Source organism: Temnothorax nylanderi, unplaced genomic scaffold (assembly GCF_030848795.1).
Source record: "Temnothorax nylanderi isolate EJ_2023f unplaced genomic scaffold, tnyl_v1.0 TNYL_tig0018_pilon, whole genome shotgun sequence".
Classification (NCBI taxonomy): Eukaryota; Metazoa; Arthropoda; class Insecta; order Hymenoptera; family Formicidae; genus Temnothorax; species Temnothorax nylanderi.
In genome coordinates, this window is record NW_027249080.1 from 393,019 (window position 1) to 418,383 (window position 25,365).

The 25,365-nt window shown below is 41.2% G+C and overlaps 1 protein-coding gene and 1 long non-coding RNA gene across 7 annotated transcripts in view; one reads left to right on the forward strand and one right to left on the reverse strand.

The window, feature by feature from the left end:
• Window positions 1–22,753, forward strand: part of LOC139768798 (uncharacterized) — a 170,818-nt gene extending 148,065 nt beyond the window's left edge. Inside the window, exons 6-7 of the long non-coding RNA XR_011717432.1 lie at window positions 15,337–15,506; window positions 22,519–22,753. This is a non-coding gene — a long non-coding RNA (uncharacterized lncRNA). The remainder of the gene's footprint in view (window positions 1–15,336; window positions 15,507–22,518) is intronic.
• Window positions 208–25,302, reverse strand: LOC139768787 (uncharacterized). Of its 6 annotated transcripts, XM_071699334.1 has the most exons (10): window positions 25,149–25,302; window positions 24,996–25,073; window positions 14,592–14,752; window positions 11,860–12,017; window positions 6,157–6,313; window positions 5,772–6,068; window positions 5,369–5,682; window positions 5,130–5,304; window positions 4,952–5,054; window positions 208–4,865 (listed from the first exon to the last, which is right to left on the reverse strand). In XM_071699334.1, exons 1-10 carry the CDS (start codon window positions 25,172–25,174, stop codon window positions 4,115–4,117), a joined length of 2,220 nt encoding a protein of 739 aa, XP_071555435.1. In that variant the 5' UTR covers window positions 25,175–25,302; the 3' UTR covers window positions 208–4,114. The 6 variants fall into 6 exon arrangements, with proteins under 6 accessions (XP_071555435.1, XP_071555434.1, XP_071555433.1 ...); XM_071699333.1 differs by having other exon boundaries at window positions 4,952–5,268; XM_071699332.1 differs by having other exon boundaries at window positions 4,952–5,292.
• Window positions 25,303–25,365: the final 63 nt, after the last annotated feature.

Genomic DNA, 25,365 nt, shown 5'->3' on the forward strand with positions numbered 1-25,365 from the left:
ATTTTTCCTTAGGTTTCTTTTGTTTATAGATTACACGCTAGGCGCGCAAAATTTAATTATATATTATTATCTACATATGGAATAATGATATTGTAAATGACATAATGAATAATATTTGAAATGTGGGTCCATTGAGATATAAAATAAAAACACGCAATAGGGAGGAAGAAATATGTACGATTATAATAAGATGACGCGATCTCGATATTATCGAATTATATATAGTATATTTTCTAATCATAGTAATACTGTTCCATTAATAATTGTTACATTAATTACAGTGCGATAATGAACTAAACGCGTTGATAATTACCAATCAGATGATTACCAATAATTATACAAGAACCAAAGAGCCCAGATTTGTCAGGCGCGTACCTTCGCATCGACATTCAAATATGAGAGGGTAATGAACGCAATATCGATTATGCTCGCATTATGTATAAACACATTCACCCAATCCAGTAGGGTAATAAATCCACGTAAATGTTGTAGCTAGCTACATATAGGGAATTACATATGTACCAAGCACCGGAAATATCATACTTTTTATAAAATTCAGAGTTTGCAGGAACTTGCTCGAAAAAAATATCGGTTTACTGCGTTTATCTAACTGTACTTAATATTTGTGCTTACACTTGTTGCCGCTATATAATTTTCAATATAGTCGTTATGAAAAATACGTACATTTTTGCGTGACCAATCATGTATTTTCGGTGCTTCGTACCACGTAATACGTTCGTATATATATATTGTCTCGATATTAAGCATACAGAATTAATTAAGAGCAAGAGTCATCTCTCTATTCGAAGGTTCGGTTTCTGAAAAAATACTGCGCTCTGTAAATACGGAACTCTGTAGGAATGATTTGCCTTTTAATTCGACAATTCATGCAGCGATGTACCCGACCGACGGGCACGTTCAAAGCTTATACAAAGAGTACGCTAACGTCATTTATTTTCGCTTCTTTGATTGCTACGCAATGTAAAATTTGTTGCTTGTCTCTCCTCCAAAACTAGGGTATTACACGTAATTCGTTTTGTTACGTGCCAAGATGGCCGTGAGAAGGAATGTGTGAATACGAAATCGTTTGTTCGTGGCTGGATGGTCGTGGGAATGAAGATTGCGTATTGCGAGGTATATAAACAGCTTCTGTTTGCAGTAATGCGGATGACTCGCTAGCCGTAAGAAACGAAAAGCCGCGACGAACGAAATATCGACGTAGGAGGGATAATGAAATGTCTATACGAGGGTAAATGCACAGTAAAGTGAAGAGATAGTACGAAAACATTTAGCTTAAGTTTTGTACACTGAGATGTAATTGACTAGCTCTACGAAATGGAAAACATTGATTTTCGGGTATCCGAGGCCCGAGACTAGATATCAGGAGACCCTTTGCTTAAAAAGCGACCCCTCCTTTGAGCAACCCTTTGTGTATCCACTAAACTTTCGTAATTTAACATCGATTGCACGTCCTAAGGTTTGCGATATAACTCACTCTTCCATTACACCAGTTAGGAGATGTTTGCAATAAATCTTCATTTTTAACCGACTCAACAGATTCCCTTGACCTCACAAATAATTCTAGTTATTGCACTTGCCCGGTAATACAGTCGCTAAAAATGATTATCTCTTCGTCATATTGCGTTTCGCGATGAATAATAATAACTAATATAAATAATATTGCAGAACGATTAATTGTTTTGAAAACGTCATTGAAGATCACACAATGCGAATACAAGCATCTCTCAATATCTAGCCCGTTGAGAAGCCACGTCGACCTTAGCTACTTATGGATGGATTACATGTGTTGGGCCTTTACGGGCATAAAAATTCTACACGAACAAGAGAGCTCCCTTTGCCCATCGCATCTGCTCTACTTACAATACGCTTACTAAAACTAACTTACTACGACGAATAGATACAATCACGGTAAAGACTTTCGATTCGCGATTCTGCAGCGACTCGACGCAAGATCGCTGACGTCAGCATAGCGACTATAGTCTCTTAGAACACAAGCCTTCTTTTATACTTTTATAGTAACTCCTAAATTCTTGCATTCTGTAAAAGAGTGCTGTTTAAAAAGAAATTGTGCTTTGCTATCGTTAGTTTGTTCTAATATAATATAAAATAAACAATTGCTTAATTTATACAATTACGGACTCTAAATTTTTGTTTGCCGTATTTTAAAATCGTCAAATGACACTGAAACATTTGAAGTATCAGCGAGCGAATACTTGGGAGCGAACGGTTCGGGTATAAAGACTATAAAGCATTGTTTGGCATCTTTGAAACATTGTTTTTTTTTTTCAAGTAAATTGGCGGATAAAAATTATCACTAGTTTCTCGCCAACACACGTATATGCAACATTTTATTTTTTAGATCAATAATTCTCGCATGCTTTCTTCGGTTATTTTCCAGTCATTCCAGCGAACAATTAATTTGCTTTGCTAAAGAATTACAGCCTACTGATTTGCCTCGCACAAACTGGAATAAAAATTAAAATTTCTTTATAAAAATCTATCTACTGCAGAATAGAAGAATCGGTCAGTAATAATCTCTATAGTGGAACAATCACGAGTCGATCTCGTAATCTTTGAATGATACATACGGCGTTTCATGATTTACATCCACTAATTACATCAGATGCTATTATGCTTAATGAAAAACAAGTCGAAAAGTCCCGAACCATTTTTTTTCTCCTTAGAGTATTATTAAATAACGTCCACCCCTAATCTGCGCCCTTATTCCTAAGCAATAGCGCTATGTAATTAGTAGACGCGAATGATGGAATACCGTGTATACCTCTGATCCTACAATATTTTAAGCTTACGCATCTGACATTAATTCTATTCCATATTTTACGCACATTCAATTTTCACATTCGATGGCAGTTGAGCGCAGATCAGGCCAGACGACTTTGCAGATGCTTACCTGCGTATAACACGAAGTTTTGGCGATCGGGGAACTTAGTATCTTATCATATCCTACGAATAAATTACGTATCGTAAAGTTAAAAGACGGATGCGATAATAAATATAGGATTGCGACGCGATATTTTAAATCGCGCTTTTATCAGTAAACTATTGAAGATCAGTACAATCTCAATCGCCGACTTGATCTGCACTTCTATATTTGAACATTCATCTTTTTTACAAAATTCACACTGAGAACACTTGAATCGGCAGGTTCAATATGAACTCACGATTCGCGAAGTGTTTTATGGCTTCACTTTAAACACACACGTTTCACATACAGTAGGAATATTAATTTGACATCTTTTCGAGTTAAACGTAAGAGAATGTTAATCTTTTATACAAAGAAATAAAAATATGAATGCAATGATTTTTAATATACTTTACGATCCAGTAATGAATGTCAATAAATAATATACAGAATAGAATTGTAATTAATGAATTACAAATTGAAAAATATATAATTCATAAAAGCAACAATACGATAAAATAATTTCCTATAAATTTATTTGATGATTTTCTAGATACGCATTTATTGTTATCTACTTATTTACCTATCTATCGGCACATTAAATCAAGAGTGAAGATCTCTATATTTCTCACCTAAGCAGCGATTACGTTATTATAGATTACTTTCTGCACGATAAAATTTACTATATTTTAAAATGTACTTCTCAAATATATATTGCGCATTGATACATTGACGGCATTTGCCAGAAACAATGGCTACGTTTTGGCATGTTATACGATACTTCTCTTCCGCGATTTCTTCGATTTCGACGTTGACAGTGCAACGTAGAAGATATGACGTAAGTGGTAATAGCAATCAACAAACTTTAACGAACGAAAGAAGTCAACAATTACAACAAAAGACATATTCGCTCTGTAACGAAGAACGCAACATATATAAAACTAACGATGTTTAACTTTAATGTTAATAATAAAATAAATCAGGATAAACGTCGAAAAAATCGATCTCTTCAAGCGTCAATTTTACCATCAAGGAATATTTGTAAAACACCACAGTAACTTGGAAAAATTGGACTGCACGAACGCTTCCCTTAATCATCAGTCTTCTCGTACGTGCTTTTCTTATCACTAATGCGCGGATGACTCAGCTAAAATGGACCATCGGTCATCCTTAGAAGATATGCGGCGCCAACTGTAACTTCCAAAGAGAGACCGGCCTGGCGAACACCGTGACTTGACCCTTTTCTTTGCCGCCAACCAAAAAAACGTACAAGGGTGCCGGTCCGTAGGAAGATGTTTTAGCGTCGGTCGCGTCCACCGCCGCCACCTTTGCCCTCTGCCTCTCGGCCCTCGACGCGCTCACCGCTCTTCTCGACGGCGAACCCAACGGCAGGCTCTTCGGTGGCGCTCGGGGCACCCTCCTAATCTCCTGAAGCTCCAAGAGCTCCGCGAACGTCTGCGAAGCCGATCTTCCAGGTTCATCCTCCAATACGCTATCGGGCGGACTGTTGAGCAACTTGGCATACTTTCCGTCCTGTTGCTGCTGTTGTTGATGATGATGATGGTGGTGGTGGTTATGGCCAGGTTTGGTCTCATCCAGGCCGAGATAATTCGGATTACAGAAACCGAACTGGCCCTCTCGTATCGTCGACGAAGTGACAATCGGCCTGTGCGGCTTCGATCTTCTTCCGGACACCCAATCATCCTCCGCGAGCGGATCGCCCGGACTTCTCGCCTCGATACTCGCGTAATCCGACGTCGATTCCTCACCCTCCTCGAGATCGGCGAAACGAACGGAGGCGGAAGTAGGGATCTTCGTCGTCGTCGGAGTTTTTGGCGTTTGCAGAGCGGCTTCATAGAGATGCGAGCTGTAACTCTCGCCGCGGGTGGGCTGGCAAGCTTGGTGTACCGCTGCAAAATCTCTGCAACGAACGTATAACGAATGTAGGAATCTTACTGAATCTTTAACAAATTAATTAAATGTGAGTAGTTATCTGAAGGCAGCTACCGTCTTTCCTCTTGAACCTCGATCAGTCTCGACGTGGGCGGTTCCTTACGCTCTTCATTGTCGCTATTCTCATCCGGATCAACGAAGACCAATCTAGCGGCCTCTATAGGCGTGAGAACAGGGGTTGGTAACGTCAAAGCACGAAAGTTTGGCACCGAAATAGGATCTCTGGTCATACCAGAAGTATTGCTAGTATTGCTAACGTCAGTCGTCCTCGCCATTCCCTCCGACGCTTTTTGTCTTCGGCGGGCCAGCGTGTTGGCACTACGAGATTTCACCATTCCCGTGGAGGGTTCGACCACTTCGACGTCCACTTGCTGAAAAGGATAATATGTGTTTGCCTGCATACAGGCCTAATTGGAATATAAGAGCGCATCGATGGAGAACGTATCTCGGAAGTTATGTGGACACACATACCTCCTGAGGGCTTTCTTCATTATCGTCGTGTCCGCTGAGAACTGAATAACTACACTTCGTCGGATGACTGAGCCTCGACAGATTTATTTGCGATAATTTTGAAATTTCCCTGAGAAAACTGGGTCTGGCGGAGGGTGCCTCGTTCGGCGATATTCTATTGCTCGACAACCTAGGCCTTTGGTTTCTCGGCCTCGATTTTGAATTGTCTATGCCCGTTCCTCGAATCAGCAATTCGGACACCGCGAGAGCGACGCTTTCAGCTCTCGGTTGCGGTTTCGGCCCTGATATCGTCAATTTCTCCCAGGTTTCTGTACCTGTCGAAATAATAATTAATTGATTTATGAAAATCATATAATATTGTACACTTAAAACTTTTATACTGTAATAATGTAACAACGGGTACCAAAATGAAATCTCCAAAGCTCATTTGTCGCCAAACCGCCGCTCTCACCGCCAAAGATCAGCATGCAACTTGGCAGTCTGCATGCCGCGTGGCCATGAAGAGGTCCGGGGCCTGGTTTGTTCTTCAGCATGGACCACGAAGCGCTGTTGACGTCCCATCGCCAGCAATCGTTCCTTTCTTGAAGGTCCGTCATCCCACCGTAAATATACATCGCATCACCATGCAAAACCGCTGAATGCTTGTGTCTCGCGGCCGGCCCATTTTCGCTCGACGAAAGCAGATGCCAAGATTCAGTTTCTGTAACGTTAAGTAAGTTGGAGTTAGTTATACATTATTATTGATCGCGGCATACGAAGCTGTATACGAGGTATCGAAGCGACATTACCGAAATGAAAAGCCCAGAGTTCAGAGGAGCTTCCACGTAAGTCTTGATAACCGCCGTATATGAGCATTTGTCCGCGATGTACCAGGGCGGTGTGGCCTCTTCGACCTCTAGGAACCACGCAACCCCGTTGAGCTCTCACCTTTCTCCATATATTTGTCTGAAAATCATAATCATTTCACCAGTCAGATTACTTGGCTTTTCATTACTCGCGTTATTTCTCTTAAAGAATTGCTTTTTCCGATTATAAACGAGCTTGATTCTACATCTCTGCATTTTTGGGAATACTTGTGAAGATGACGTATAATAAGGCCGGCCAGCAACAAAAGGGATAAAGACCTCTAATTTGCGACCCTCCAATTCTGCCGTCTGAATAGGTTCGGCTTTAACTCTTGGGGCTGCGATAATCGTCGTTGCCACCGCCACTGAATAGATATGCGAAAATTATTCTCTCACCAGTTGCAACGCGAATCCTGGTAAATATTTCATTCAGCAAAACGTGCGCTTACAAAGTACGTATTGTATAATTTGGACTGCTTAAATATTCATTAGGCAAATATTTCTCTTTCTCTTTCCTCTATTATTACTACATAATGGTGTAGTTTTAACATGGTTAACTTTTATATTGAGACAAAAATTAAAAACAGCGTTTTTTAAATTCGCTCCGTGCGGAAAATATTTATTTATATGAATTGAAACGTTTTTTCACCGATGTCGAAGACATAGCGTAGCAACGTACGCAGACGAGGGGCGTAGTCGGTATTCAACGGTGAATATTTGAGCCTGGTAACGCATTCATAACTCGAGCTTTCATCCAGTTACGAAAAGCATGCGGCTGGGTGAAGGAATGTATGCAATATGTAAAGCCACCGGCGAGGTATTATAAAACTATGACGTGGGTGTGTTACGAGAGGGGATATATGCGTTAATAAAGACGAATAATTTGAAAAATACATATTACGTCAAATATATAAAGGTATATAAGATTATACCCTGGTGGATAAATATCTCAGAATTTTTCATATTAATAATCAGAATTTCTATTAAAATTTTAAGACTTTCTCAGAATTTTAAAATTTTTTATACAAATTGGAACATTTTTCAGTAAAACTCAGACGAAATAATAATGAAATATTTCAGATTTTTCTTGCAACACACCTTTGTAGAAATCTAAATAAATTTGAGAAAATAAACGTAATTTATCAGAAATGTTCATACATACAGATACTGAAATATATCCCGAAAATCTTCATTCAATTATTTCTGAAAGTACCTGAGAAATTTGACATATTTTTTTGGAATTTTTCATAAATGTAAAATATGAGAAATTCTTAAGAATTTTCTGAGAAAATATGAGAAAAATTTTCACCAGGGTGCATATGTAAAATTGATGAAATATTCTGTTAAGTTTATAACGTTATGCGATGGAGATATTTTATCAAGACAGTACTGCCTTGTTATTTACGAAATTACAATATTACGAAAAGACTTTGATGATGATTAATATTCACAAAAGAATACTCAAGTATCGTTACGTAGGTAGATAGTAGATTTATTTTTACCATGTTGTTACCTTGGAACAATTTCCATGAAAAGTATGCCGCAGAGAAGAAGCATTCTTCGCGTGTCCATTATATTTACACGTATCGATGAAATCAATACGTTGTGCCCTTCCCCCTCCCTCCTCGGAGAGATTTATCGCTTAGTCTAGCAGAAAATTCGGGCGTGCGTATCAACTGGCGTTTTAAAATCGCATTACCCTTCTTCTCTCGAAATACCATGGTTCATGGAATTGCAACATGGAGATGAACAAATGGACCGTGTAACTGTCTGGTGAATACACTCGAAGGGATCATTCCCTTCCGCTACAATCGAGATGAAGACGAGACACAAGTTTCCAGTACCAGCTTCAGATCTACCCAAGAGATGATCAAGTCGCTTCAACCCATCGGCTTTAGACGCGCACTTTATGTAATTACTTTTGACACTCTTAGTCGGCAACGGCTATCTCTGTAGTCTTTGTTCGAGCATTACACACACACACACACACACACACACACACTCGTACCACAGGGACATGGAAATCAGCGTGCTTCGCGATAGACATTACCTCCAGCAGGGTAAAAGACCCCGTGATTGCCACTATACATCAAAAGGACTACCGGTGTCCGTTCCGCTCTCTGAGGGAGCTGTGAATATATCTACTACCCTCTCGAGATATTTAGCTATGAACATATATTTTGTCATATATGAAAATAACTGATATATGTTACAATATGTGCATTTTGGACAAAAGGAATTTATAAACCGTAAAAAGATTCAAACAAATATCAATCTTATTATGCATCATCGTAGAATATCATAGCGTAGAATGGCCTTCGTTATTCACAAACTCTAAAGAAAGTTTTTCGTAAATTAACAATGTAAAAGAAATAGAACGTATGTTACGACACATGAGCCTACTTCCACTTTCTATTCTACAAACAAGGTAGTGTTTTAACGAAGTACGGAGGGAAAGTGAAAGAGACAGGGAGGTAAAAGAAGTAGGGAGAGAACAAACGCGCCGAGCAACCCTTCCGGCTTAACCAATCAGCTTTGCCTGACGCATTTGTAACGCAGATTTCAATAATACACGGCGAACAGACAGAAACAGCGGAGGGATACGTCCGTATTTCCTCCCATGGTCCAACGATTAAAAACAAATGGACCAAAGGTAACCATGGTAACTCAGCCAAAAAAATCTCGAGACATACGAAATAGCTGGAAAAGAGTTGGCTGCGTTCTCCCGTTCGATACAGTTTTGCTTCGTCTATGTTGTCTATAACAGAATGTTCTTTTCAACAATTCGCAGCTTGTAAAATTTGAAACTTGCATTATTAGTATTAGGAGAAACTAACGAAAAACATAACATTTTTACTGAATCATATAATGTTGTTTATTTAAAGATGAATAAGACAGCGAAAGGATGAGCAATTGTCTTGCAGACAATAAAATTTACGTAAAAGGGATTGTCAGAATAATATGGTAGATGAAACCTATTGAGTGAAAGAGATAGCCAGCCATTGCTGACGAAGGAAAATCAGTGTAGTTGACACGTTTATCCACCCCATATCAAACTGTACATCAAGCCATACAACGTAATTCAGTGAAAACTTGCAGATTTGTGGTAAATGCATTTACACGAATGAGATTAGACGACTTTATTTTGTTATTTGGTTGTTGATAGAATTAGAAATAAAAGGCAATATACTTTTATAAATTTAGGGCTTCTTAAATAAAGAAATCGACACTTCAACTTTTTCATTTTACTCGTAATAAATAAGAAAATAAACGATAGAACGAATCGATGACACGTGATGTTTCGCATCCCACGTTTGACGCGAAATTTATTAATTTTTAATGCCTCGCACGTGAGCGGCAACTACCCTTGGGAGAATGAAGCCCTGTCTGGTTTCAAGGGTACGAATCGGAGAGAAAGCCTGTTAACACCAGCTGCTGCCAAAAACCACCCTCGACTTAAATTGCTCTTGAAGGTCTCGCGAAAGATGTACCTCCTCTGAATATTGTATGAAATTAGAGGGTACGTCAGTAAATGTTAACACTGTTACAAGAAAAGCGAATAAGAATCAACATAAAATTTTATAATATTATAATATATTATAATATATATATATATATATCTATAAAAAATAGAGAGAAAGGATCTTAATTTGACTTTACAGAAAATTAATGTGCTTGTGTTTTTCTTTAAAGTTAATTTTATTATGTGTTAGCAATTAGTGTAATTAGCTTATTAAAATTAATAATTTGTTGTTAAATTCTTAAATTCTTAGTATTTTCGCTTAAAAACAGTTTTAATTCGATTTTTCGGAGAATCTAAACCTTCTTTCCCTCGGTGCTCTATTATAAAAAATGAGTTCAAACATAAATCGAAATTGTGTTAAATTTCATTTGCATATTGGAGATAACTTAAATCATATAAGTTCATTGCATAGGCTATAATTATCCGTTAGGTAATTGCTTGGGATATCATCAATTTGAAGTTGATCCTTGAGTTGAGACCTCACCTCTCTGAGATCTAATATTGCAACTATATATTCTGGAGATCAATTGCAATCTCGTAATATCTTCGAAAATGGAAGTAATGCCAGCACTCTGAACATACTATTCTATCGAGACGAAAGCTCGTTCATCATCGATGCACTTCTGTCATTCTCTCAGTATGAATGAAGCATTACGTAGACATTCTCTCAACAATCGAAAACGCAATACGTTATATCAAAGTCGAAACAGAAAACTTAATTTTCAAAAAGAAAATATAATATTCGACATATCATAATGAAATCGTGAAATAATTTCTGATGATTTGTAGATCTGATCAAGAAGATAGATGATGATCACGAATCAATGAAGATTTATTCATTTAATTCAGCTGGGATATTCATAAAATATCGCCAGGGGTTTTCCGCGTTTCGTCTGGAATTCGCTATCAGGATTTCAATCGAATTCGTTATCAAGATTTAGTTAAGAACGACCCGTGCGGTCTGATTAGATGAAACGATGGGCAGCCTCCGAATAGCCTCCGGGCAATCGCCATGGCTGTTTCGGTGATCAGAAGGAAGGTTTGCACCCCTTCGATTTGGTAAACGAGACGAAGGGCAATATTGGACAACCGCGTCGAAGTTGATTGATAATATCGCGCACCGATGCCTTTCCTTAAATTTGAGGTGTACGCGAGTTCTCCAACACGTAATCTCCTACCAATTAAACAATGTAAATAAATAAAAAACGTAGCATTAAAATACATAATTCTCTAATTCTCTCAGAGATTACGTTAAAATCATTTAATTGTTTAGCGACACAAACGACGTAGCGTATAATTTGCATATTACAAAATATTATTAAAATATCATATATCTCCTGTTAAAAAAAAAATCCTTAAAACACGACTTAAAGTTACTACAGTATCATGATAATCGGATCTTTGTGAGAAAGACAAATTATTAGGACAAATGTTATCTTGGTAAACCGAGGTTGGTCGGTGCCCAAACTATATCATTCTTGTTTACGGGAATCGACGAGAGACAACATCGATTCCGAGCTTCGCTTATTTCGCGGGATTGTCCGCACGCGAGACATCTCCCTCGTCACCGAAAGAGGCCAACCACCCCGGGTTGCTCGTTTCATGTCGCGTTTATTATTCTCCCCAAGGAGTGCTTGACACTGTGTGAGGCACAACAGGATAACAAACGGTAGCTCGGTGAATTTCTATACACGTGCTCGATCCGCGAGCCATTATTGGCCGGATAAGCCTCGGTTGCCCTTGGTAGCTTGTCACCCGTCGCTAAAACCATCCCTCTGTATCAGCGGCAAGGGAAAGTGGTACGCTACCGCGTAAAACTCGTAAAACCGATGACGTTGCTATCGATTAAGCGATGTTTCTCGAGGGTGCGATTTTTCCGTCTCTCGTTCTCGCTGCCTTCTCGGCGAGACTCCCCTCGTCGCGTCGTGGGGAAGATCATTAAGAGTTTTCTCAGCGCGATCCCGACGCTGACTGTCGGGATCGTTATCAGAAGTGTGGGAACAATGCCGATGCTTATCGCCGTAAAAAGTGCTCGCTCTAAGCGGCACTTATTCGCGCGACTTGAATTTCCCGTACGCGATACGCGATATCGCATTCTACACTTGTATTTTGCGAAGCATTACCTTGACGTTATAAACCCAGAGTGGCGTTTCCGTTCCGGCAGAGAAGCCCAGCTCGCCGCCGAAAACGTAGAGGCAATCCTTATACGCCACCGTGCTGTGTTCCTGAAGCGCCGGCGGTCGTTCGCCGCCTGGATGCAGTTCCTCCCATTTGCTCTCCGCTGAAAAAGAAACAAGGCGAAGCATGTCACGTAATCCAACATTCTTATCCTCCGGGCTAGGCATGCAGCTATTATAAAAAGTGCACGTGTTACAAATGCATGAGAACGTAAAACGTCGGGCTTTTCCAAGGGCTTTTCTAATGCACTCCTTGCATTTTTATAACCGACTTCGGCCTCAGCAGAATGTGTACTGTATATCCCAGTTTTTGGTAAAAAAAAAATAGAATCGCTTTTTAGCGTAATAAGGCACGCGATATTTATATTAAATATAAAATAATAACAAAATGTTGTACTTCGCGTTTTAGTAATTGTGATATCGCAGTTTTAGTAATTGTGAATTCTCGCAATTAATAATTTAATTGATACATTTTTTTGTATATAACAAGACGAGAACGAAGAGGAAATTGGATGGGAAATCTGGGATTTATTGCGCCATCGTAATGGCGACAGTTTGCGAAGAGAATATTAAAAATCTCTTGTGTATCTGGCCTCTTAATAAAACAGACGTCTCAGGATCCTTCGAAACTATCGTGAAGAATAAGCCGGAGCTCCCCCGGCGAAGGTATAAAAGATATAAAAGCGAGAAAAACGCTCGCTCGGGTAGCGCATAAATTTGCATCTTTTATCGAAATATTCTTCTAGTGAATATTCTAGTGAATATCGATGTGAGTCTAGAGATATTGCTGCATGCGCCAATTATTATTTCTTTCTCCGTGCATTGAATTAATGTTATGCTTCCTCTCGACGTAATCTTATTCCTGTGTGCCAGGAAGCTTGCTATTGGATTCTGATTTATCAGACATTGATTTCTATTAGATTAGCTCGTGGAATATTATTGCTCATTTATTTTATATTAAATTATTTTTTAAAGGGTCAATTTTATATCCTCTTATCTCCGCACGCCCTTCTCTATGATTTCACATCTTTCAAATAGCGCCTTCCTTTTATCTCGCGACCCTCGTTCTGTCCCTTCCATTTCGCATCCTCTTTATTCACCCGAAACCGCTCTGAGGGGAATGATAATATCCATAAATAAATGAGAGAACGAAATACGTGTGATTCGTGAATGACATTCGTGCCGACATCTATATCGCCTAATTCCGCAATATCCGCCTCCAAAGCTTCAGCCTCTCCTCGGAACGTGCTCGAGAACAAAGGCCTAAAGTAAGGACCGTAATGTGCCGGTTGAAGCATCTCCGATGCCGCTAGAGTGATACTAGATGCCCGACATTGATTACGTAGTACACGTGTCACGTGTCGTATCTAGTTTTGGACAGTGGAACAATACCTCCCTTTGTATAAAAGCGTGCATTGCAAAATTACAGCGTGTTCGATGCGCAAGAGATTCGGGATTTCCGAACGAGTGGATATACGTGCTTTGCACAACAACTTGAGCCACTTTTGCCTCTTCAAATATCTTCACGACATAAGAGAGAATACTAAAGGTATTTTACGCAGGAATTTTATGTAATTAAGAGAAATTTATATTCTCAAGAAAATAAGAATAGCCTTTAAATTAATTTTTAATCCTCTTTTTCCTGTACAACTTTTTTCTTCTTTCAATTAAATTTTTTTTAAGTATGCCTCTCTCACACTTCTCCAAAAATAGTTACCCCTCTAATAATCTGATAGAAGAGAAACGAAAACTGGTTCCGCTGGAGCACTCTTGTGATTCTTCGAGTTATCACAATATTTTTGCACGATCAAGTAGAGCGACAAAGCTAGGCTTTTAAAACGGAGGGTGGTGACAGCGGGAACATTGTTTGTCCCAGGAAACGAAGCGCTACCCGCCAACCCTTCCGCAGCTGCTTCAGTATTCACCCGAACAAGCACACGGCCGAACAATACTCTCTGATTAAGAGACCCGTTCGTGCGAGCACGAACGAAGCGAATTCGTGCTACATCGACTATACTTGACTTCACAAATCATCGCTCTTCTCGAGATTGCTTCTAGACGTCGACATTCATGATCTCTCGTAGCGTCGTAGGATAAAACCGATCTTTCGTTGCGTTAATCAAAATATACAGGGCGCGACAAAGAGTTACGATATATGAGATTTTAATTGTTCGGAAGCGAGATAAGACGCTAACACCCCCCGTGTGTTGGGGATGAACGCGGATAAAAGCGATGGAACATTTCAGTCGGAGGAAAATCTCATCCTGTCACGTACATAAGCCACCGATTACGGCCGGCGGATGCAATTAATTCACATATGTCTGATCTCCGTGGAAACACCACGTAATTGTGGGGTATCGTCCGCGGATTTAACTGATGTACGTAGGCTTTAATAATGGTGCATTATTGATCAGACTGAACCCCGTTCAAATTCCGTCGCGCGTCCCCTTATTCCATGGGGTGCGCCAGCGGATACGATGGGGCGCGCTGGTCAGAAACGACGTCGGTATTATATCGCGCACTTGGAAACCACTCGAAATATACTGTCGATCACTCCCTCGATAATTATCGGGATATTCTACGTTCCGGAAGCGACGCATAGCTCATGATCGATTAATGTAATAATATGTGCGATGATGTGCGAGCCAACATATAAGCGGAAAAATGTTAAAGCTCACCAAGGCTGTATCGCCAGAGATCTTTGAGAGGTAGGTTGCCATTTCGGCCTCCGAGAAGATATACGTGACCGGCAAGTAAGGTGGCACTGTGCTTGCTCCTCGAGGGTGGTGCTGGTCCATTTTCAGTGCCAGCCGCGGTAACCGAGCTCCACATTTTCTTCCTGAAACACCACACGACAGAAATCATTTTATCAGATGTCTCGTATCAACGGAAGATCAACGGAGAGAAGTTTATTACTATATATTTCTGGCAGGCTTTATTAAAACATCGGTAACACGGCGGCTTTATCTAAAGCCAATTAGAAGCTCGAGAGATTAAATGATATCCTGATAGATATAGATAGTCTTGTAATGGCACTGGTTTCCCCTGGTCTTCCGTGATATCTTATTCCCCCACTTTCCGAATGTTTCCTTCGTCCACAGAATTACCGCCGAGAGAAGTCGCTCTCACGGAAGCTGGGGATAAAATACATTCATCCGGCTACCGCATTTTATCAGTCTTGTACCTTTGTACACACGACATCTCTTCTAACAGACGTTAACGGATTTAGAGAATAAATAAACTGATTGAGATTTGTTCTTGTCTTCGCGATAAATATATTTTTTCCAACTACTTCTTATTTTAACGTTTTATTTTGAGAATTTAAATTTACAATTTTCCGATATGAAGTTCTCATATCTAAATATACATGCAATTTTGAATAATCTAAGCGACAGTACATAATGCAAATTTAAATATTTACAGAGTCAAGATAGATGATCAACCGGATCTGTCCAGAAGTTTCATTGACAATCATCATGCAATAGTGCACCGCTTTACGATTTTATTGGAGCGACAGACGGCAATTTCTAGCGAAGTCTTCAGGAAATAAAGCGTCGATTGGATTTCGAAGAGAATTCAGGAAAAAGCATCAGGTACAATTTTTAGGCATCCCCTAAAGCGAGGGATGCCACTGACCATCATTGGCCGGCTCGTATTCCCTCGGCGCTGTTGCATTAGTAACACACCTCGCACATCTGTTCCAAGATAATCTATTTCCGCGTCCCTAGTTTCTTCACTCGACTTATCAACAACCTCCTCGAAAGCTCCAAGGAACTCTTTGACGGGATTTTTGGCACATTCAAGAAAATGCGTGCTATTTTTATTTATATATCACTCTAGATTCTAATATATACCCTATATTTCTCAATGAATAATCAATTAAGTATAAGCGTTGTGCATTCTCCCAAGTGCACGTCTCGATATCTAACGATCGGTCCATCGCGCGCCAACCTATAAAATCCAATTACTCGGAGAAGCCGAGCTCGGCCTTCGACATTGGCCTTATGAGTTTCCACTCGCGCCTATATCCGGCGCCGGCACTCGAAATTCAATTACCACAGCTGTGAAATCGGGCAAACGAATGCACCCTCACGCGCGTCCCGAACACGCGTATACGCAAATACACGTTCTTCGCGAATAATACCTTTCGAGGTAGACGCCGCTGTACAAATATCGATCTTTCTTTAATGGTATTCAGTACATGCAATCCACTAGCCAACGGCACGATCGAAGAAGGGTGTACGGGAACAGTGTAAATTTTGAACTTAATTTTACAATGAGTTTGTCCAATACTGTTGACATTACATTAAAAATGGTTGCGAACCTTTCCCCTTTTTACAAATAGTCAAAGCTTAAATGCGAAGAAAGAAAAATGCAAATTTAAGTCTCTAAATATTTTCTTGATATCGTTGCCGTCAAAAGTATGTACGTCTTTCATCGAAACACGATGAACGACGATGTGTGAAGTGACTTGGATTATTTCAATTTCTATCGATACGTGTGGATTCAATTTTATCTCGCATTTCTCACAGATCGGTGAGTAAGACGCATTTCCTCTCTGCAGTTCCCCGTCGTAAGATTTCTCGGGTATGAAACGTAGATATACGTGAAAACGCGCGCGATCGCTGGTAAGGATTTTACAGCGAGCTGAACACGCGTGTCTGAACTATATGGATGGATTCCATCGGCTTCCGGGAGAGAGAATGCCGAGCGATAATGTCCCGTCCGCAGATTTCAGGGTACGAGCCGTATCGGCCTCTGCATCCCCTCGGTACGAACGTTCGACCCAAAAGCCAGGATTAAACGCGCGCCATGGCAATTTTTCAACGATTTCACGGGCTCGACTTCGGGATTTACGATACGCAAAACAAAACACTCGAAGATTTTCTCTTCAACCGGGATGTCCGAATGTCATAATCTCATGGCTTTGAATGCCCATCGATCTTGCCTAACGTGAAAATCTCGGATCGTAAAAATATATTTTTTTTTTCCTGAAAATAGTTGTATCCAAATTCATGCGTCAATTAAAAATTGATTGTTTTGAAAAGCTTGTCTTGAATATTTATACAAAAGTAGCTGAGTTAATTTTTAGATCCATTAAATATGGATAAAGGAAAGAGTAGAGGTATAAAGGCCACGGTTTTTAATCCGCTCCGGAATTGTTTCTAAATGCGGCTACCTGACCTTCATCGCGTATTAAATGATATGCAATACGACACATTATGTGATTAAAAAATTGCAAATCTGATATTAAATGCGTAACATTAATACAGAAGTCCAAGTGCTTTGCGAATTTATAATCCACAATCAACAATATATTTCGAGAGAGTGTCTTGAAAGCCTAGTAAACATGTAATATCTAGAAATATCGACAATTGTCACCGACGGAACGCGTCCCCCGTCACAAGAGATGTGCCACGCCATACAATTGAGAATACCCTATCATCTTTGACGAGGGAACAACGCCGCAGCCGCGAAGAGAACAGCTCGATTCGAGAATCACGCGGATAGCAGCCAGCATGGAAGACGCACGATTCGCTCCCTTTCCTGTAGCGTTACCCTCGTGAGATTTGAGTTAAGGAACTAGGTAGGGGGAGAGAGTTGGGGAGATCAGAATCTAGTCAAGCCTTTGCACGTCGAATATCGTAGAGACGAAATCAGCAGTCGATCGATACCAAGTTTTTTTATCGAAAAAAAAAAAGATGAGAACGTTCGTCTACCGCGTAGTACTTAAAGCAACTTCAATTTCACGGATGTAAAGTTTATCACAAAATGAAAAAAAATTGCAGCGTTGATATAAAATATATCGTTTATTAATATATGAAAGATATTTGTATCTTTTATAATGCTGCGCAATATAAAATGTGTATAATTTAACGAGAGAGATTATGCAGATAAATATCATGCATGGAGAGTATTTAATTTAATTAAGGTCGTTAATTATTAAAATCCCTTGTATCGCCCAAAATTGTACTTCTCCATTACCAGTACTGCTCTACGGCACGGAATTTACTTTGGGAACCATTTACATTAAACGTTCTCCTTTAAACAATTTGGTAGGGCGAACCCGGCGAACGCCCCCCGCGTTACAAGCAATCCACGAAGGACCGCGGGTAAAAGAAGCGCGATTCTTGTGCAAACACTGCGGCAGTTCTCATTACCGATCCCTTTGTGCCGGAAAGAACATTCTCTAATCCGCTGCATACCTTAAGGGACGCTCATCCATTAGTGCTTTATTTAAATTTCAAGCAGCGAACGTGCGGGCTACGCAGAAATTGCAAAGTCAATTTTTACGGAATGGTTTCGATATAATTATCGATACGAAAATTAAACAAATACGCTCGTTACGTTTTCTATCCTATATTATTATTAAGACGAAATTTTGTTAGTAAAGCATTACGCTTCTCTCTATGACGGGGAAGGATCACGAATTCTTATTTATTTCATTTATTACTGTAAGTGAGGTTGCTTAAACGGCGTAACATCGTATATATAGAACGTACAAATCACAGAGATATATGAAGAACATTGATTTTCTGCGAGGTTAAGGACACGATTAATTGTAGGCGCCTACTATAGCCACGTGACTTTTATCCTTTCGATGAAAATTTGTAATTGCCTATAACGATTTTCCCCTTATTAAATACTTCATCGCTATGATTCAGTCTACGTAATCAGTGTTCGATTAAAAGAAATACATGTTTCTTCGAGGAAAACAAATATTTAAAACAAATTGTGACTGGCGCTACCAAACCAGCAATTACTTCCATTAAAATCTATTATAGTGTATTCCCTTCGGCCAATAGAGATTTTTTTCGAAGGTCCTTTTCTTCGTCTAGAATAGAATAGACTTGGAACGTTTAAACTGTAGCGAGTTTTTCCGAACTGTGACAAATGTAATTATTTTATATAATTTTACAGTTTTTAATTTTTTAATTAACTCGGATATGCTGAGGGTCGATCTGATCAGCCTTGTTCTACGTTGACATCAACTAGATCGCCAATGAAATTTTCTCTCTCATACACTAATCCGAATCCATCTCAATCTTCGCTGTTGCATCAGCAACTCTACCCATTAGTAACGCCAGTTAACAGGCTTACCTCTTAACACGGCGGACCTTTTATCTCATTAGCTGGGACGAATGCAACTCGTGACCCACATGCAATCGGCGATTTAAGAGCTCCCAAATACACCGCACTACACAAAAACCGACGTGCTCGCTCTCTTTCCCTCTTCAAACGTGCATCTGTCGTCGAATCCTTCACGACGCCACATCCAGGTGCACTGGAAACAACACGACACACGCAGGATGAATATACACGCGAGCGGACAGAAATGTCGAGGACGGTCTAGAGTGTCTGGAAACTAAAGGGACGCAGAGAACAACAAGTTCCCCTCGCGTGTGTCACGGTGGAATAACAATATAACGCTCGCGCGTAGATCGGCGCTGATTCGATATCGCGTGGAACACACAGAATCCGCGCGTAATCAGTCGACGCGCATCATCACCCTCCGCAGCGGCGGCGGCCGTGGAGCCGATACACTCTCGAGCGCACTCGAATCGCATCAGCCGCAGTACCCGCAGATTCACGAAAGGGTTCAACGAACCTAAACGCGCGCCGTATTATCGAACGTCAGTTTTTTTTTTTCACGCTATTATATCCCCGATAGGCCCCGAGCCTCGCGTCACCAGGTCTTCGTTCAGTTCTCACCTCGGCGGATCACCTTCACTTTCGCGTCACGATCACCGAGATCACCACGCTCGTCAGCCCCCTCGTTCTCGCCGCGTGATCTCTCACGCTCGCCGAAACAACTCGACGGAGTTGAAAAGCCCACGTTACGCGGGAACGGCGAGCTGCCTGCCGCTTGTATATTCTCCCAACTGCGTCCGGGTCGAGCACCTACCTCGCCGAGTCGTCATTGAGGACTCGACGCAGGCGCGCCACAAGCAACCCTCGTCCCCTCTTCGTCGCAGCGATCCCTTATGTGCGGTCCGGAAGGGTAGCCGAGCCGGGGCGGAGGGAGAGGGGTTGGTGGAACGAACATCCGTCGGATGGACGCCGCGACTAAACCCCCGAATGACGGCGATAGATCCGACCATCCGATGGTCGAGACGACCGTCGCCGGGGGAACAATCTCGCACGGTTTGGTTGATCGTGTTTTAGGTTTTACTCCGGAGACGCCGATTGTTCGCCGGAGTAGCTATAGATATCTCGGCGTTTGAAGCTGAATACTCTTTTCAGACTAGTCTTTCTATAGACTTTTATGTCCGGATCCATCAGAAGAATTCAACAATCTACTCTATCTAAAATCGCGTATTGTTTCTTTTTATGTTTCATTACTAAATTATTATTATATACATGGCGCGCTTTATGTTACATTTATTCTACTTCTTCAGCATGTACATTCAGCGAGATGTTTCGCCAAATAGCGAAATCGAGACGAATATTAAAGTCAATTTAGGAGCAAGATTGCGATACACATAAAAAAATGTGTCTTAAGAGCTGGTATACCATCGTATCATCTTGGAGATATGATATAATTTGTTTCATGATTTTACCGATCGGTGTGAACGATGGTCTCTCACGCACGGAATGGTTGGCGCGAGACTGATTCGGACCTCCAGACGATCTCGTTGGTACAGCGGCACCGCTGGACCGACGCATGCGTGGGCGTCAGTTCCCATGGAAACCGGGGAACGTGAGGCACCGCGTGTGAATACGTATTGATTACTCTGCTCTCGCTCCGTTCCGCGATCTCTCGTATCTTCTCCGGGGCACCCCATGCCCCATTCTTCTCTCTCTTTCTGCGTCCCGTCCTGTTCCCACTTGAGAGTATCTCTCCCTCCCTCCCCCCCCCCCGTTCGAGCGAGTGGCGGCCGCCCCCTCTTTTCTTTAAATTAGGCCCCTAATGTCCCGTCCCCAGCATCCTCGGAGAATAGAATCGGGTTCTCTCTTTCATTGCAGCTCGCCCGCCCTCGCGGGGGTCGTCGGTTTTGCTTAAATTAATGCCCGCGTCTCGTTCCGCTTCCTGCGGTTGATCGAATACGCGCACTCGACACAATCGCCGATGTACACGCGCTCTCCCTTCATGCTTGAACGCTCGCGGGTAGAGGAAACGCCTTTTTGTTTCAAACTCGAGGTGCTTCTTACGATTGAAGTTTAAAGCAATTCACCAACTAAAAGATAATTGACTATAGTGATCAACTTGGCTACCTGTTGTAGCGATGATTATAAATGTTGAAAAGATAATGCAGGAACAATAGTCTGGATTATTAGTGTCGTTTTACAAGGACATCTTCGATATTCTGACCCAAGGCTTTTTTCGCTGTTGCAAATTTCATAGCGCGGTAATAAAAATTGAAACAATGTGGATACGCTGTAGCCGCATAATTTCGGTCGTTGGTCACACTAGAGGCTACCGCGGCGGAACAAATTGTCCTGTTCACATTTCGTAACGGCGGGATTCGTTAAAGGAACGAAACGGAGTAAAATTGAAATTCGGCAAAATATTTTCGGACCTAGCTATTATTATTTTATCGACTCACTCTCGAGTTTGGTTCTTGTGGACCAGATATCTCGATTTGCCGTACAGATCGTCTCAAGTCTCTCTCGCTCGAAGCATACCAGGGATTAAAAGAAACTGAGATTACGTATACGCTTGAATTTTCACCGACAGAAGCTTTCGTGACGCGGAAAGGGCAAGGGACCGTAACGAACAACAAAGGGAAAGTTGAAAAAACGAAGGAAAAGTTATATACGAGTCTTGTAGCGTATTTCCGCGAAAACAAAATTAATTGAGCGTTAATTACGCGAGAGAAAGCTGGCTGGATTGGATGAGTTTCCTAAAGGTTCAAGCATCACGTAAGGTGTTAACTCGAGGTGTTGAGGCGAGATGGATGGACCCTATTGGCGTAATTCCGCCTCGCGGACCTGCCAAATTTCGCAAGAAAGTGATGAAAACAATGGGAAATCTTAATTAATGTGCTGGCGTGACGACTGTTGACTCACTCGTGACACTTTTATTTTCGCTAGTGTTCCTCTGTCGCTTGACGTTTGGTCACACTTTGTGACTTCAGGGACGCAACTAGTATGGTATTATTTTAAGAGTTACAAGTTACACGGTCTACAATCGTTTACGAAATATTTATGCAGCCAGAATAAGAGTAAAAGCTATCAAATCGTCAGTCAGAGTAAATGTTCCGTTATTTTATATGTCTAATTGTTTGCTGTCACGAGCATCTATAATTATTATAATCTATTCGTGATTGTAAGCATTTGTCATTATATTATCTGTTTTAGACAGTTTGCTTGGATAAACTTCAATGATCGCTTTACTATCATTACATTTATTGTCTAATGTATCTGATTTTTTTCAAATAACTGAAACTACCTATAAAATTTATATTATCGTTCTGGAAATTAGATATTAAATAAGTAAGAAGTATATATAACACATATGTGTAAATATATATAAAATGTCCCAAAACATCAGGCGATTGTAACTCTAAAGCTTTAAAAACCTTCGGTTATTTAATTGCAATTACAAAAAAAATACAGGAAAAACGTGGAGAGAGTAATTTTTGCTTTCTGACCTCTTTACAGATTTTACTGCAAGAAAATTCTACGTTCGTCCCTGAGGGGTGAATACGCGACAGCATCCCATGCATGACCGCTATATAAATAGGTGAAACTTGAGAAATTAGAGAGCCACTTTTGTGTCATCTCTACGTTAGAACGTACGCTCGTCGAACTACTTGCAACGTCGGCACAACCTTCGTATACTCAATATCCGGAACGTTTGGAGTTCGGCCGTCAAGTGGAATACTCGCGACGATGATGCACGTTCTAATTCTCTCTGTCATCCTCGGTGTTTGTCGCGCGCTGGCGGAGAAAAGTGAATACACGACAACGACCGAGCATCCGAAGGGACTCGCCAGTTTGGAGGACCGAATCCTGGTTGACGTCGTCCACGGTAAAAACACGTCGGAGCTTGTCCTCGGTGACGTCGATAAGGAGGAGACGAAGAAAACGGACAAAAAACCGAGGACCGTCCTGCATCGCGAATCGAGTCTTGAAAGAGATAAGTGAATATATTTCCGATCGTTTCTTTCTTCTTTTTTTTCCTGAACTTAAAGCGCGATAGGAAAATTTGTAATTGCTCGTCAACAATTCGAATTATTCGGAACGTTTCTACTTGCAAGTTCCAGCTGCTGCGGCTCTAAATATGGTTCCAACGGATTGGCACGACCGGATTATAATTACAACAAGATCCCTTTAGAGAGCGGACGGTATCCCTCCCAATACGGCGAGCGACACCCTATTGACAGGTAATGATAGGAGCTGTCTTTTACGCGTGAAAAAAAAAATTTTTAGAACGCAAAGGCTCTTTTCAGGTACGGTTGGCAAACCCAAGGTCGGCCCCCGGGTCCCATCGGAAGCGGCGGCAGGCCCGGTGGAGGAAGCGGAAGCGGAGTCTACGCAGGAAGTCAGTTGGGAGAGAGGTAAATTTACTCAACTTCCCGCGACCATAAATTTCCCGCTAATCTCCGTCGGGTCTTCTGTAATTAACTCAGAGAAGACCAGAAAGAGAGAAAAGGAAGGAGAAACAGAGAGAGGTTTCGCTCTGTAAAATTAAAAGAGTGTGAGAAGGTTTACGAAAGTTTAAAGAAATTTATAAAATGAAAAAAAGGGACGGTTACGTGATATTCCGACGTCATTATATATGACTTCATTTTGTACATTTATTTTGATAAAAAGGTACGGGCAGCGTCCGCACGCAAGTGAAACTGCTAATAGACCCAGCGCTTTGGGATACGGCTCAGGAAATACTGGAGGATACGGTTATGGTGCTAGCGGTTACGGGGGCTATGGCAGACCAACTGGACATGGAGGTCCGACCGGTGGCTACGGGGTTACGGGAACATTGGCCGATGGTGACGAATTCGGTCCCGCCGACCCAGCTTATCCGGATGCTAGCGTACCGCAGGGAAACATTCACGCGCAAAAGGTGTATATTTAACTCGGGAACGGGCACCTGACTTCTTTTTATGCATAAATGTCACCTAAGGTGATTTTTACAATTAAAAATTATTGTCATTAATTACATATTGCATATTTTTGTTTGTTCTATAATTTATTAGTATTTGAGAACAATATGTATATTGATTTACTCAACATTATATATAACTAAAAAAAAGTAAGGAAAAACCAAAAAAATATTTAAAAAACGAAAGAAGCACATTAAAATTACTGCGATGTGAGAAAACTTCTTTTTTTTCGATACTGGAATATAAAAATCACCCCGGGCGCCCGTTTCCGGGTTAAGGAAGGAATGAATATTTTTCGCCTAAAAATATCTTGACAATCAATTAAGGAAGTGAATAAGAAATTATATTTTTCGGTTAAGGCCATAGCGTTGAAAGCTCTGGCGGGCGTCGCGCTGATCGGGGCAGCCGCGGCGTTAGCTTCAAACCCGGTTCTTCTGCCAATCGGCATCGTGACCGGCAGAAGGAAAAGATCGGAAACTTTCTCGGCGGAGGAACGGCCTGACGTCCAAATGGATTACATTTTATACATGCTGAAGCAAAACTTAGCTAAGGTACGATCGCACGGCGCGATCTCTTCGCGCGGAAACCTTGCCAAATTGCTGTTTTCTTTCTTTCTTTTTGATGGGCAGATACAACGGGATGGCTCCAGCAACAAACTGGTTGTATCTCCAAGATGCGTCGCCAGATTGACCTGCGAGATCCAAAAGGATTACCTGTCCGATCTCGATAGCAAGGACGTCGAGGTCTTGAGCGCAAACCGGAAATATCATCTTACCAATCTGTATGCTATTTTACACATTGCGGTATCTGAGTATTTCGCGTGTTAATCGATTGATTAAAGGCGCCTCTACATAATTCGCAATTCGCGAAACGCAAGATACACGCACGGTGTCTACATGTCAATCTAACCTCTCTCTGTGTATCGTGCGTGCGGTGATACACGCTACGTTTCGCGAATTGCGACTTACGTAGAGACGCCTTAGCTCAATTAAATTTTTGCAGGATACGAAACAACGTGCTTAATACCCGTACCGTGCGATCGGACGTGAAGGATCTGATAAATCGAGCTGTCGGCGTAGCATCGGAGAACGAGAGCTGCGACGTGTTCGCCTGTAATTACATAAGGAAAGGTTGAGAGCGTGACTTTTTGTAACCCCACATTCATTATTAAACACTCATCCCTACCGTTTGACAAAGGAGAATGTATGCATACACGCAGAAATAAAGTCTCTTCGTGCGATCGTAGCGTCGCAACTTGAGAAACCCGAAGAAAGCCCCGTATCAGACTAAATAAAGCCTTATTTTTAAGCTTCCCTCCAGACGTCACTCCATCTCGCGAAACGCGCGCAAGGTGGCGCCTCCGCGCTCCATCTGTCCTTGTCTGTCCTCATCCGGTATGCGT

Bases quoted from the DNA above. Each gene is read 5' to 3' on its own strand.
- LOC139768787 (XM_071699331.1), bottom strand. From the start codon at position 25,174: ATGCATACATTCTCCTTTGTCAAACG. The intron at 14,753-24,995 runs GTACGGGTATTA...GTGGTGTTTCAG, and splicing joins CCTTCACGTCCGATCGCACG to GAAGAAAATGTGGAGCTCGG. The intron at 6,069-6,156 runs GTAATGTCGCTT...TTAACGTTACAG, and splicing joins ACTCTGGGCTTTTCATTTCG to AAACTGAATCTTGGCATCTG.